At 39.8% G+C, this 15,461-nt stretch overlaps 1 protein-coding gene across 4 annotated transcripts in view; it reads left to right on the top strand.

The window, feature by feature from the left end:
- UBE2N (ubiquitin conjugating enzyme E2 N) overlaps positions 1-10,319 on the top strand; it is a 39,724-nt gene extending 29,405 nt beyond the window's left edge. For all 4 annotated transcript variants that reach the window (XM_020876399.2, XM_020876398.2, XM_020876400.2 and 1 more), the window contains 3 exons: positions 7,863-8,109; positions 8,293-8,433; positions 9,281-10,319. In XM_020876399.2, the coding sequence (XP_020732058.2) occupies positions 7,863-8,109; positions 8,293-8,433; positions 9,281-9,321 (429 nt within the window). In that variant the 3' untranslated portion in view covers positions 9,322-10,319. The remainder of the gene's footprint in view (positions 1-7,862; positions 8,110-8,292; positions 8,434-9,280) is intronic.
- The last annotated feature ends 5,142 nt before the right edge of the window (positions 10,320-15,461 follow it).

Here is a 15,461-nt window from a genome sequence, read left to right as displayed (position 1 = left end):
TACAATGTTACCTCATAGCAGTTATACATAAGAGGTAATGTTAACTATATAGCTGAGGAAGCTGAAGCTCAGAGCAGTGTAAATTTCTTCTTCAGAAATGTAGTTAAGTGAGGCAATAATAATTTGAACCTGTTATTTCTAAGACTTGAAGAATACTTCGCTGTCTTTCTACCATAGGATAGTGAAAAACTAGGATGTGTTTCAAGTTAACTGTGTGTGAGTAGTAGCAGGAAAGACTTTAGTTCCTACCCAGTTTTTGCCTTTTTAGGGAAAAAAAATTGACAATTTCTGTGGGGGAGAGTTGTTCCATTTGGTTTGGGTTTTATTCTTTTTTTCCTTCTGTAATTTATGCTGTGGGTTTGGGAAATCAGTGCTGTGTAGTCAAATAATTATGCATGTGTATTCATTATATCAAAATCCATTAGAACTTGAGAACACATAAAAACTATTTCAAAAAGTTTTGCATACCCAAGAGCTTATTCTAGAATGTGTTCTGATTAAATCTGATACATGATCAGGTCACATGATACATTTAATATGTATGTTCTTAAGAAAGAGTATCTGATTTTGAGGGTGAACTGAAGATGAGGAAGTGAATGCTCCATCTGCCTGTGATGATTGTATGGAGTGATTTGAACCTATTTTGGGATGTGATCTTGGAGGCTTTTCTGGCAGCTTTTTATAGCTTTGAATAGAGCTTCCACTATTTTGTGTAACCAGGGAGTGATGTGTTGGGACTCTTGGACCCCAGCTTTTTTCCCCCAGTTTCTCTCTTGATGACTTTCTAAAAATATGAAGAATTGGGATAAAACAAAAGGAGGATGGAGGTGGGGAGTCAAAATTCAAGGAATTTTACCATCCACTTTTCTCATTCCTTTACGCCTAATATTCATTCTAATATCTTTACTTTTTCTCCTAAAAGTGAAGACCAGACTCCTGTTCTAGTTATATTTTGGAAGACTTCCTAAGATGGGAGGCTTCTTTATTGCCTCTTGAGATTTTTAATGCCCCAAACATGTTTTACTTTGAATCTAAAGAATATTTTGCTGAAAGTAGTTTACAGCATTTCAGTTTTTTATTTGCCCTAGCATTGGCATGATTAATACCAAGCAAGCTAGTCTTGAATTACATTACTCAAAATGGCTGTGAGTTTAACACATTTTGGAAAAGAATTTGATTTTACACCTGCATCTTATGACTATTTCAGTATATAACTGTACTGACAGAGAAATCTTTTCTAGTATATGCGTTGCAGGCTGTAGAATGAAGTAGTGTAAGGTGTATAATTTTTCTTAAGTGAAAGCAGTATAGTATTCTCATTCATTGTTTTTCATATCTAGAAGCTTAAATACTGCAGTGTTCTAAGTGTTTTTGACTACACATACTTATTCAAAATGTTGAAAATGTATTGTGCACTCAGTCCCTCAATCGTGTCTGACTTTGTGTGACCCTGTGGATTGTAGTTGGCCAGGCTCTTCTGTCCTTGGGATTCTCCAGGCAAGGTTACTGAAGCCATTCCCTTCCCCAAGGGATCTTCCAAACCCAGGGACTAAAATCTGCATCTCCTCCATTGGCGGGCAGATTCTTTACCACTGAGCCTCCAGGAAAGCCCTGAAAATGTACTACTAATGCATAATTGACTGGTGATCCATCAATACGTTTTTAGAGAGTGATACAATTAACATTACCATGGGAAGTTGTTAGAGCTAAAACGTGATCAAGAGTTCATTATACAACTTCTGGTTGTCGTCATCATTCACATTTTATTCTGTTAGGTTTTTGTTCCTACCTTGTGTATATATTATAAACATAAAATTTTCAAAAATGATGCATCACAAAATTTTGAGTAAAGAATTTTCTAGTGAATTTTATGCAGATGATTCTCTTTTCAGCCGAGCGACAAGTATACTAACATCTCAGAAGATGATCGTTCTTTTAAATATAGTTCTGATTAAGACGATACGAATATTAGACCAACAAAAAGAAAACCTTAGTGATTGATTCTGATACAAAAAATGAAAATGAAACTCACATTGCTGGAGTGAGCTCCTTTGCTTATATAGAAGAGTGGACTGAAGAAATTTCATGAAAATTATAAGAGTTTTAGCTGTGTCAGTTGTAACTATTGAATGTAATAACCTGCATAGTGTTAGTGAAATGATTTTTGGCCAGCCAAGAGAAAAAGTATCAGTCACAGATGTTAGTTTCTGCAAAAACCCCCTGGTCAATAATGAGCTAATATATAAAACTATACATACTGTTGTCAGTTTGTGTATTGAATATTAACATTTTTCTGACTAAATATTTATAAATATAGATTATTTCTCCTCGCACCTGAGTGGATTCTTTTTCTTGTGCTGTGTGCATCCTGCTTTGAATAAACACTGCTTTAATGTTAAAGATGGACTTTCTGATAGTTTATTCCTTGTTCTTTGTATCATTAAATAGATTGATGATTCAGCAAGTGTTCATGGAACATCTGTAGTACTGTGCACTGTTCAGATGCTGAGGATTCAGCAGTAAATACAACAAACACAAATCCCTCTTTACGACCAAATGAAGTGAGATGCAGTACGTTTAGACCCCAAGAGATAAACTGTGTAGGGGGTGGGAAGGAGCAGGGCTAGAGGGAGGGTGTGGGGTAAGGTGGAAAGGGGTTTGCAGATTCAGTTATGGAGGCTTCACTGAGAAAGCGCATTTGAATGGAGATCTTGAGATCTAAGGGAGTGAACTCCATAGACACTTAGGGGAGTTCAGTTCATTTGCTCAGTCGTGTCCGACTCTTTGCAACCCCATGGGCTGCGCAGCACACCAGGCCTCCCTGTCCATCATCAACTCCTGGAGTTTACAGAAAGTCATGTCCATTGAGTCAGTGATGCCATCCAACCATCTCATCCTCTGTCGTCCCCTTCTCCTCCCACCTTCAATCTTTTCCAGCACCAGGGTCTTTTACAATGAGTCAGTTCTCCCCATCAGGTGGCCAAAGTACTGGAGTTTCAGCTTCAACATCAGTACTTCCAATGAATATTCAGGACTGATTTCCTGTAGAATGGACTGGTTGGATCTCCTTGCAGTCCAAGGGATTCTTGAGTCTTCTCCAACACCGCAGTTCAAAAACATCAATTCTTCGGTGCTCAGCTTTCTTTATAGTCCAACTGTCACATCCATACATGACTACTGGAAAAACCATAGCCTTGACTAGACGGACCTTTGTTGGCAAAGTAATGTCTCTGCTTTTTAATATGCTGTCAAGGTTGGTCATAACTTTTCTTCCAAGGAGTAAGCGTATTTTGATTTCATGGCTGCAGTCACCATCTGCAGTGATTTTGGAGCCCCCAAAATAAAGTCGGTCACTGTTTCGCCATTTATTTGCCATGAAGTGATGGGACCAGATGCCATGATCTTTGTTTTCTGAATGTTGAGCTTTAAGCCAACTTTTTACTCTCCTCTTTCACTTTCATCAAGAGGCCCTTTAGTTCTTCTTTGCTTTCTACCATAAAAGTGATGTCATCTGCATATCTGAGGTTATTGATATTTCTCCCTGCAGTCTTGATTCCAGCTTGTGCTTCATCCAGCCCAGCGTTTCTCATGATGTCCTCTGCATATGAGTTAAATAAGCAGGGTGACAATATACAGCCTTGACATAGCCTTTCCCGATTTGGAACCAGTCTGTTGTTCCATGTCCAGTTCTAACTGTTGCTTCCTGACCTGCATACAGGTTTCTCAAGAGGCAGGTCAGGTGGTCTGGTATTCCCATCTCTTTCAGAATTTTCCACAGTTTGTGGTGATCCACACATTCAGAGTCTTTGGCATAGTCAATAAAGCAGAAATAAATGTTTTTCTGGAACTCTCTTGATTTTTGGATGATCCAACGAATGTTGGCAGTTGACCTCTGGTTCCTCTGCCTTTTCTAAATCCAGCTTGTACATCTGGAAGTTCACAGTTCACTTACTGTTGAAGCCTGGCTTGGAGAATTTTGAGCACTGCTTTGCTATCGTGTGAGATGAGTGCAATTGTGCAGCAGTTTGAGCATTCCTTGGCATTGCCTTTCTTTGGGATTGGAATGAAAACTGACCTTTTCCAGTCCTGTGGCCGCTGCTGCATTTTCCAAATTTGCTAGCATATTGAGTGCAGCACTCTCGCAGCATCATCTTTTAGGATTTGAAATAGCTCAACTGGAATTCCATCACCTCCACTAGCTTTGTTCATAGTGATGCTTCTTAAGGCCCACTTGCCTTCACATTCCAGGATGTCTGGCTCTAGGTGAGTGATCATACCATTGTGATTGGGTCGTGAAGATCTTTTTTGTATAGTTCTTCTGTGTATTCTTGCCACCTCTTCTTAATATCTTCTGCTTCTGTTAGGTCCATACCACTTCTGTCCTTTACTGTGCTCATCTTTGCATCAAATGTTCCCTTGGTATTTATGATTTTCTTGAAGAGATCTCTAGTCTTTCACATTCTGTTGTTTTCCTCTATTTCTTTGCACTGATCACTGAGGAAGACTCTTATCTGTCCTTGCTATTCTTTGGAACTCTACATTCAAATGGGTATATCTTTCCTTTTCTCCTTTGCTTTTCGCTTCTCTTCTTTTCACAGGTATATGTAAGGCCTCCTCAGACAGCCATTTTGCTTTTTTGCATTTCTTTTTCTTGGAGATGGTCTTGATCCCTGTCTCCTGTACAGTGTCACAAACCTCCGTCCATAGTTCATCAGGCACTGTCTGTCAGATCTGATCCCTTGAATCTGTTTCTAACTTCTGCTGTATAATCATAAGGGATTTGATTTAGGTTATATCTGAATGATTTAGTGATTTTCCCTACTTTCTTCAATTTAAGTCTGAATTTGGCAATAAGGAGTTAATGATCTGAGCCACAGTCAGCTCCTGGTCTTGTTTTTGCTGACTGTATAGAACTTCTCCATCTTTGGCTGCAAAGAATTTAATCAATCTGATTTCAGTGTTGACCATCTGGTGATGTTCATTTGTAGAGTCTTCTCTTGTGTTGTTGGAAGAGGGTGTTTGCTATGACCAGTGCGTTCTCTTGGCAAAACTCTGTTAGCCTTTGTCCTGCTTCATTCTGTACTCCAAGGCCAAATTTGCCTGTTACTCCAGGTGTTTCTTGACTTCCTCCTTTTACATTCCAGTCCCCTATAATGAAAAGGACATCTTTATTGGGTGTTAGTTCTCAAAAGTCTTGTATGTCTTTATAGAACTGTTCAGCTTCAGCTTCTTCAGCATTACTGGTCACGGCGTAGACTTGGATTACCGTGATATTGAACAGTTTGCCTTGGAAACAAACAGATCATTCTGTCGTTTTTGAGATTGTATCCAAGTACTGCATTTCAGACTCTTCTGTTGACTATGAGGGCTACTCCATTTCTTCTAAGGGATTCTTGCCCACAGTAGTAGATACAATAGTCATCTGAGTTAAATTCACCCATTCCAGTCTGTTTTTGTTTGCTGATTCCTAGAAGGTCAACGTTCACTCTTGCCATCTCCTGTTTGAGCACTTCCAATTTGCCTTGATTCATGGACCTAACATTCCAGGTGCCTATGCAGTATTGCTCTTACAGCATCAGACTTTGCTTCTATTACCAGTCACATCCTTAACTGGGTGTTGTTTTTGCCTTGGCTCCATCCCTTCATTCTTTCTGGAGTTATTTCTCCACTGATCTCCAGTACCATATTGGGCACCTGCTGACCTGGGGAGTTCATCTTTCAGTGTCCTCCTATCTTTTTGCCTTTTCATTCTGTTCATGGGGTTCTCAAGGCTAGAATACTGAAGTGCTTTGCCGTTCAGTTTAGGGGAAAAAGAATGCAAAGCCCCTGAGGGAGGAGTTGCATGGCAGGTTGAAGAAACACAAAGCAGCTAATCTTGCTTTAACAAAGCAGATGAGGAGGGCGGTGAGTGTTGGGAAGCATAGCTGAAGATGACTAAGAGGTAGGTGGAATAAATGCATTTTGGGGGAGGAGGTTATAAGGACTTAATTATTAAAAAAGGTCTGTGGAATACAGACTAGGTAGGGGCTGGGGGACTCAAGGTCAGAAGCAGGCAGAATAATTTAGTCAGCTGTTGCAGCCTGCTGGGTAAGAGATGGTGGTGGCTTGGATCAAAAGGGTAGCAGTGTCCAGTCACGGGTAGATTCTGACATTTAAGCCAGCAAGATTTGCTGATCAGACTGGATGGGTGGGGTATGAAGGGAGAATTGATCAGTTGGAAGGATGGATTTCTGATTGACTCAAGGACAGCTCTGAGGAGAGGAGCAGGTTAAGGGTGGGGAAGGTCATGCTAAGTTTGGGATGGTTAGTAGAGATTCAAGAGTAGCTGTGGAGCACAGGGTTATGAATAGAAGCATGATTCAGGGAGAAATCTGCAGAATATGCATTTGGGGAGGCTTCTGCATACATGGAGTGGATTGATTATATAAATTCATCAGACTAGATGAGATCACTGTGGAAGTGTGTAGGCAGAGTAGAAGACCTCAGACAGAGCCCTGGTGCCCTTCTATAGTGTAGAGTTGGCACGAGGTTGATACCATGCATCTAGGAAGAAAGCCAGGAGAGAGTGGCTGCAGGAAGCTGGATAAAGCCTTGCAAGGAAAGCACAAACCAGGTGGGTGAGATGGTGCTTCTAAGTCAGTTAGGATGAAGGTTAAAGGCTAGCTATTTGATTTAACCATGTGGGAATCATTAATGGCCTCAACAAGCAAACTGGCAGCTAAAGCCTGCTTCGAGAGTTGTGTTTAAGACCAGAGCAGAGGAGGGAGGTTGGAGACATGCAAGTTTAGATGACTTTCAAAGAGGAGTAAAGTAATGGGGCAGTAGCTGGGGGCCGGGGTGGGGATGTTGAGTCGAGTCAGGGTCATTTCCTTCCCCCTGTTTCTATTTTTTTTTTTTTTTTTTTTTTGAGAAATTACAGTAGGTTTGTACAGTTTGGGGAAAATCCGGTAGAGGGGAAACGGTGATTCAAGAGAGGAAGAGGATGCTAGAGCAATGTCCTTGGGGAAGTGAGGAGATAAGATCTAAAGGAGAGGTTGGTCTTAGCCCAGAGTGACAGTCACTTCACCCTTAGTAACAAGAGAAAAGGTGCAGAGCACCTGGGCCCACAGATGCAGGTTGATGTGCAGATGCTACTGTGAGAACCTAAGGAGGGGCTTCTGTTTTCTCCTGTCATACAAAACAGAGATGTCAGCCAAAAGTGAAGATGTGGATAGAGATATTGGAGGTGGACAGGAGGAAGAATGTTCAGTTAATTAGGAGAGAGAGAAAGATGGAAAAGAGAACTAATGATATTGTTGGGGGAGCAGTAAGGGTCCATTTGAGGTTGGTTCATTTTCGATTTTAGAGACTAATCAGCTTGGAGACTAATCTCCAGCACTGTTTAAATGCCTCTGCACTTGTACTTCCTTTGTTCCGTTAGATTTTTCAGAGGGGAGATTTTCAATGACTTTAAAGATTAATTTTGCTTTTTAAACAGCTTGGTTTTGGTTAAATTTAAATAGAGCAGGTTACCTTACCTATGTAGAAATACTGTTGTTATTTTCTTTTTTTTCCCTTTTCTCTCCCATGAGTATAAGATCAATTTCATTAGTCTAATTTTATTCTCCACATATTTGTAGACATTTGTAGCTGCAGTTGTACATGATGTCATCAGTGTTTGCTGGCAGTTGCTTTCAGCTGCTTATGATGATTTATGTTATTTTCTTTGAACTTTACATTTTATAAGCTAAATAGAAAACCCTTTGAGAAATTGAAGAGGTTCTTTTATATCCAATTCCAAGAAATAAATTTCTCTAATTTTTATTTTGGTGTTTAGCAAAATGGTATTTGTTTCACAAATGTGTTCTGTTTCTCTGTTGTAGGAAACCCAGCGTTTGCTGGCAGAACCAGTTCCTGGCATTAAAGCAGAACCAGATGAAAGCAACGCCCGTTATTTTCATGTGGTCATTGCCGGCCCTCAGGATTCCCCCTTTGAGGGAGGGACTTTTAAACTTGAACTATTCCTTCCAGAAGAATACCCAATGGCAGCCCCTAAAGTACGTTTCATGACCAAAATTTATCATCCTAATGTAGACAAGTTGGGAAGAATATGTTTAGATATTTTGAAAGGTAAGTGTTATCTTTATCATCATATGCTGTTGAGATTTTTTCCTTTTTTCTCTTAAACATTCCATTTTGAGAATCTGAATATTATAATCTTACCTTATATGAAGACCGCAGAAGTGTGGGAGGGAAACGCAGCAGTTCTGGGGCTGTTGTTTTCATTCATGGTCATTCTTGTTGCCTTTGTAGATAAGTGGTCCCCAGCACTGCAGATCCGCACAGTTCTGCTATCGATCCAGGCTTTGTTAAGTGCTCCCAATCCAGATGATCCATTAGCAAATGATGTAGCGGAGCAATGGAAGACCAACGAAGCCCAAGCCATAGAAACAGGTATTTTTCATTCTCCTTCACACCACTTCCACTTTAAAAAACAACCTGTACCACAACATTTTTTTTTGGGGGGGTCGTGTCTTGCTCTACTTGAGGGGTCTTAGGTCCCAGTTCAGAGATCGAACCCAGGCTATGGCAGTGAAAGTGTCAAGTCCTAACCACTGAACTGCCAGGGAATTCCTGTGTATCACCTTTTTAAAAACTTAGTTTTAACCAGAAAGGAAAAGATTTGTTAAAAGGAGAAGATCAGATCTCTCTTATAGTATGTAAATAACCTCTTAACAAAAGATTTTCAGACTCCATCTTACGGCTCACTGCATGACTCCGATTTAAAGAGGAACAGTAGTTGGGAGATCTTGGACTGTTGTATAAACTACACGATTTAACAAATGTCTGAGTGCCTGCCATTCATTTAGCTATATGTAAAGATAATGGAAGACCTTTAAACTTCCTTGAGCTGTTTTTGCAGTCTGTTTGATTAAATTAAACTATGCATCCATTTATAGTTAGGGAGTTTGAAAGCAATAAGTTTCTTGCTACAAATTTTTTTTTTCTTGCTACAAATTTTAACAATTAATGGAGCATCATATGAGAAAGGAAGGAGACAGCTCTTTTCATCCTTTGGAATTTTGTAGAACTTTTGAATTCCATTGTAATGTTTCGGTAATTAGATGTATAGACAGTCTTTCTGCCCCGATCTAGATTATAGAAAATGACATGAATTTAAGAGATTATAGCATGCTGTTTTCATAATTAACTTAATTCTGTTTGTTTGTTTTGTATAGAGTTTGGAAAGGAACATGTTGAACTTAAGTAAAGTAATAATCACGTTTGTTTTTGTCCACAGCTAGAGCATGGACTAGGCTATATGCCATGAATAATATTTAAATCGCTTCGATCCTCAAGTGTGCATCACTTCTCCTGTTCTGCCAAGACTTCTTCCTTTTTTGTTTGCATTTAATGGACACAGTCTTAGAAACATTACAGAATAAAAACCCAGACATCTTCAACCCTTTGGTGATTAAATGCACATTAGCAAATCTATGTCTTGTCCTGATTCACTGTTGTAAAGCATGAGCAGAGGCTAGAAGTACCATCTGGATTGTTGCGAAACGTTTAAAAGCAGTGGCGCCTCTCTGCTTTTATTCATTTCCCCCATCATGGTTTAAGTATAAAGCACTGTGAATGAAGGTAGTTGTCAGGGTTAGCTGCAGGGGTGTGGGTGTTTTTCTTTATTTTATTGTTATTTTTTTTTTTTTGGTGGGGGGGAAGGTAGTTTTATTTTAATTTTATGGGCTCCTTTCCCCCTTTTTATGGTGATCTAATTGCATTGGTTAAAAGCAGCTAACCAGTTCTTTAGAATATGCTCTCTAGCCAAGTCTAACTTTATTTAGACGCTGTAGATGGACAAGCTTGATTGTTTGAGCCAAAATGGGAACATTAAACAGACATCACAGCCCTCACTAATAACATTGTGACCTTGCTGTCAAGTGTAGAATCCTCCCTTCAAGAAAAAGCTTGTGACCATTTTGTATGGCTTGTCTGGAAACTTCTGTAAATCTTATGTTTTAGTAAAATATTTTTTGTTATTCTACTTTGCCTTTGTACAGTTTCTTTTACTGTGTTTATTTCATTTTCCCATTGTGACAATCGTATTTAAAAATTAAAACTGATGGAACATTCTGTTTTGATCTTCACCATCTGACGAATTGAATGGTGAGAGGTAGATTTTGCCAATTTCTTTTCACTGATGCAGATTTGTGTTAAGATATATCACTGAATGAAGTATTTATAAGCTGGCCCTGAGCATGCCTAAAACATCAGTATGTGACATTTTTTTTTACCTCCTAGAAATCTGAAATAAATGTGCGTGTGTTGTCTGATTAGTAGGTGACCGTTGGTGTCTTGCCACAGTGTTTGGAAACTTACTGTTCAGGAGAGTCACAGCACAGCCACACCAGTGACTGGCTTTGTGTGGGACTTCTGCTTGTGCCACCGTTGTGTCTGGCATTTGGGTTATGACCTTGCTCTTAGTTCTTGTCTCAAAACTTCGTGTGTGACCATTGTTATTAGAAAACAGCAATCTGGTAATCACTTGGGGTTCGCTGAGGCATTTATCAGTCCTTCTTGCAGACCTGCTGAGCAGATCTCAAGCAGTCAGCTTGCCATAAGCGTCATGAGAAAGGTTTCTCCCTTAGAGGGCATCAGATCCTCAATTAATGATTCTTACTGTCATCCCTGTAATATTTACTGCGGGAGCTCCTTTTATTCTTTAATTTGATAATCAGCAATTATCTGCATTGACAGAGTTCTTCCCCCCCACAAAGCTGTTCTTTCCCACCTTTCCATATCTAATTCCTAAGTCTTGTTATTTTAAGACATTAATGTAGTCAGTCATAAGTATGTAAATGTTAACCTGTGGGTTGGAACCTTTGTCTCTTGCAGTTTAAGGTAATGGATATTGTAGCCCATCTGAATTTTCCCCACTCTTATTCTCGTACCTTCTGGAGTTTCTTCAGAATGTGGTGTATTTTATTGTGCTCCTATGTAAGATGAAGAATATCTATTAAAATTACATTTTCAACATACAAAAGTTTTTGATGACTGGTAACTGGTATCCTTCAATAAATGCGTTGCTTGGAAACAAATATTAGTTTAATTCAGAGTAAAATTGTTCATAACCCAAATATTGTAAATTTAAAAGCTTAACAGCTGTTGTCATTTATAACAATTGTTGATCTCTCTAAGTTGTCTTACAACTAAGGGAATTGAATCTCATTCTGGGGCCAAAATGAATGAATATTCAATCAGTTAAATAGAGATCAGTTTTATTTATTGTAGGTGGCACATTGCTCAGATGATAGCTAGTATGACATAGTGATTTAGAAGTATAAAATTCCAGATTTAAATCTGTTCATCCACAAAAATGTATCTAAAATAGGACTCTGATGTCTGAGTTTTTGAGTTACCGAAGTGCAAATACGTGAATTCCTCATTTCATGGCAACATGGTTTTTTCGTTTGTAATTTTGATAAGAGCCCCCATTGTTTTGATAATACTTGCTCCCCAACCAGTGGGATGAAACAAGAGCCAGTGTGTTGGCTGGTCTTCCTTAGAATTTAAGGGGATCTGGGAGAGGCCAAGATAGAGTTTTAAAACTGGCAGCCACATCTGGCTTTGGGACCTGTTTTCCTTGGCCCACATGGTGTGGTTGGTTAAAACATTTTGAAATCAATGCTGACATTTTAGAAAAATTGGGAGTGTCGCGTGAGAATCTAGAATTCGGGTAACTTGAATGATCTGAAGTTCTGACAACAGGAAGACGTGACCTTCCTTATGCAAGGCACCTGCTGGGAGGAGCTGGGTAGTAGCCTTCCTAAGATGAGCTTGTTATTCTTCTACTCAGTGATTCTCAGGCTGGTTAGAATCCCCTCCCAGCCCACCTGCTCTGCTCTGTAATCCTTCTCCCTTGTAAGCCTTTGACTTTGTAACTCCTTAGCTTATGGATGCACTACTACGTGTCAGGGATGATTAGGTGAATGGGACTGGCATAGGATGTTCCCTCGTGGGCCTTCTCATCTCAAGAGGGGTGCGGGTGGGGCAGATGGACGGCAGTGGCAGCGCGGATGGAGAGGGGAAGTAAGCGCTTGGGAGGGACTGCGCTTCTGGATTCAATACCTACAGGCAGGGGGCCAGCTTGTGCAGAGCCCGGGGAGAGGAAAAGAATCTGAGTATATTGATAAATGGCTTCTGAACATAACTCTGCCCATTCAAAAGCTTTTCTGAAATCTGGAGGGGTTGATAGGAGCCTTATGTTTTTCATGTGATTTTTAAAATTTTGTTGTCTCCTTCGTTGTGATTTACTTCCACGCTAGCTAGTGTTGGTCCTCTCAGAAGCTGCCGAATGAGATCTTAGATTTGAGATATGTAGACCAAGAACATACTTTAATACAAAATTTCAGAAGCATTTAAAAATAAACACAATACCTAAAAAAGCCATAGGTGCTATGGTTTAGCACTAGTAAAGGAGAGTATGGGGTGGGAAATCCTATAAGACTAACAGTTTTAGCTAAATGGAACTAAATGGTATGGGAATAATAGGAACTGGCTACTTTAGCCACGTCAACTTTTTGTTAGTTGCAGTTGCAAAGGTTTAGAAATACAGCCTTATCTACAAGAGCTGGCCAAACGAAAAAGGTAAAATGCCATGATTATAGGGCAGCTAATTCAACAGTCTATTTTTAAAAAATGTAATTTCATTGGAATAATGTATTTTGGGACTGGGGGCAACATTTCATTTAACTGTGCAGCATGCGCTTAGTTTAAGAAATTATATTAGGGGGTTATTTTTAAATGACTTAATGATCACAAAGACAAAACGTGTTGAATGTAATAACTTGGAATATTAAGAATAAAAATCTGTACCCCACCACCCAGACTGATGATACTTTGTTTCCTTAACTATATCTTCCACCCCCTGCATTAATATCCATTTTTTTAATCATTGAGGTTGGAAATCAGGAGGATTTGTTCCAGGAGTTGGTTTTGCTACATCTTTATGTTACAAATTGGAAAAGTTCCCCATTGGCTGCAAAACTGGGAGTTGGACTAAAATTTTCCTTGTTAAGTATAGAACTCAACCTGAAGAGTCTGGGTCCTTCATCCTCCTGGCGATTTCATCTTTGCTACCCTTTAGCTGATTTGATATGTGCCAGTTGTAGCATTCAAGGGTATGAATGCAGACTTGCTAATAACCAAGCAAGCCTCTGTGGACTTGTTGTAGTTTCTGATTGGTTGGAGAAGCATATGGTAAGTGCCTGGATATTTAGAGCTTACTGTCTCTTGTAGAGAGCAACAACTGAATTCCATGATCTTGTAAAAGTTTATTTCATGGTGCTCTTTAAGGAGCTTTAACATTTTTCTGCTACTCATTTTTACCTATGAGACAAAAAAGCTTTAGAAATATGAGAGACTTGACAGATAGCTCAGGTTCCCTATTGTGGAATAACTAGCGTGTTTCCATTTTATATATTCCCAATCCACACTCACCCACCATGTGACTCCTATTGAAATAAATAGTTCATGATCTAGATTGTTGTGGTTCAGTTTCTCAGTCATGTCTAACTCTGTGACCCCATGGACCCCAGGCACGCCAGGCTTCCCTGTCCCTCCCAATCTCCCATAATCTGCTCAGACACATGTCCACTGAGTCGATGATGCCATCCAACCATCTCATAAAAAATAGGGAGCACTTCATGAATTTGTGTGTCATTAGTAAATTCCAGTAGCTCTGTAAGTTTCATTATAATAAGTTTACGAAGTATTCTGGATTATATTCTAAGAGTAGACTACTCAAAAAGACTTACTTAGATCTGTCAAGTAGCTTAAACATGATAGGTTGGTTGCACCAGATTTCAAGTTGGTGCTGTTTTCCTTATGTTTTGGCAGGAAGTATTAGAACTGTGAGTAACCAAAGGAGTAGGACCAAGTTGTTGCAATCCCTGTTTTTTCATTCTGAAACAGTAAATATTTTGGGCTTTCCAGGCCATGGGTCTGTCTCAGTTAACTCAGCTCTGCCAGTGTGGTGAGAAGACATCCATAGACGATTTTAAACAAATAGGTACGCTGTTCTCTGCTCTAACAAAACTTTAGTTTTCACGTCAGAGTATTTTTTTCCCAACTACTGAAAATGTGAAAAGCATTCCAAGTTTGTGGAATATACAAAAACAGGCTGGGGTCTCCATTTGGCCTGTAGGAGAAGGAAATGGCAACCCACTTCCACTCCAGTATTCTTGCTTCTTGCCTGGAAAATCCCATGGACAGAGGAGCCTGGCGAGCTAGTCCCATCGGGTCACAAAATCAGACACAACTGAGCACGCGTGCACCAGGCTGTTAACCCCTACCTACTTGACAGTGACATTACTTGTGTTATAAGCAAGATGTGTGCCCCCCACCCACCCCTGCCACCTTTTAAAAAGTGATGTGTGCTTGTTCAAGTTGCTTCGGTCGTGTCCAACTCTCTGCGACCCCATGGACTGTAGCCTGCCAGGCTCCTCTGTCCATGGGGATTCTCCAGGCAAGAATACTGGGTGGTTTGCCATTTCTTTGACCAGGGGATCTTCCCAACCCAAGGACTGAACTTGCATCTCTTAGGTCTCCTGCATTGGGGGCAGATTCTTCACCACTAGCTCCATTTGGGAAGTCTTTAAAAAGTAATATGTTAACTGTTACTCTAGTAACAGGAATGATTTGTGCAGGTTTCATTTTTCCACTTTGATATTAACACATACAGATTGGCCATTTATCAAGCCCTGTTTTTTTCATGATATATTTTCATAGCAAATTTCTCAATGTTCACAGGAATGTTCAAAATTATACAGGATTTGATTTTTAAAGAAAATTGTACAGGCTTCTTTAAAAGTGAGCTTTAACAGGAAATTCTGTGTAGTGTTTTTCAATTAGTGATTATTGAAAGGAACTCCATCTCTGGCAGCCCATTTCTTTGCTGTCTTATCAATGGATGACTGTAACTTAACCCCACCCAATTTGTACATCTAAGTTGATGCACATTTTATAAACAAAGCAGTACACACCTTTGACCATATTCACCATATTTTGATTGTGCAACTTGAAGCATTTTTGTTGACTGGGTTCCCAGAAGTAGGTGAAAGGGTTATTATATGCATTAAAAAAAAATTTTTTTTTTGGCTGTGTCAAGCCTTTGTTGCTGCGCAGACTTTCTAACTGGGGAGAGCATGGGCCATCATTGTGGTGGCTCTTCTTGTTGCTGAGCAGTCTTGGGCACATGGGCTTCAGGAGTTGCAGCTCCTGGGCTCTAAGCACAGGCTCAATGACCGTAGGTGCGTTCAGCTGCTCCACGGCATGTGGGACCTTCCTGGATCAGGGGTCAACCTGTCTTCTGTACTGGCAGGCGGATTCTTCACCACTGAGCCACCAGGGAAGCCTGCATTTAAAAATTTAATAGTGGTACTACACTGCCATACCAGTTTATTCTGGCATCCTTAACC

The sequence above is a fragment of the Odocoileus virginianus genome, chromosome 24, assembly GCF_023699985.2.
Source record: "Odocoileus virginianus isolate 20LAN1187 ecotype Illinois chromosome 24, Ovbor_1.2, whole genome shotgun sequence".
Classification (NCBI taxonomy): Eukaryota; Metazoa; Chordata; class Mammalia; order Artiodactyla; family Cervidae; genus Odocoileus; species Odocoileus virginianus.
Note: the sequence above shows the minus strand (reverse complement) of the source record. Positions and strands in the feature narration are given on the sequence as shown.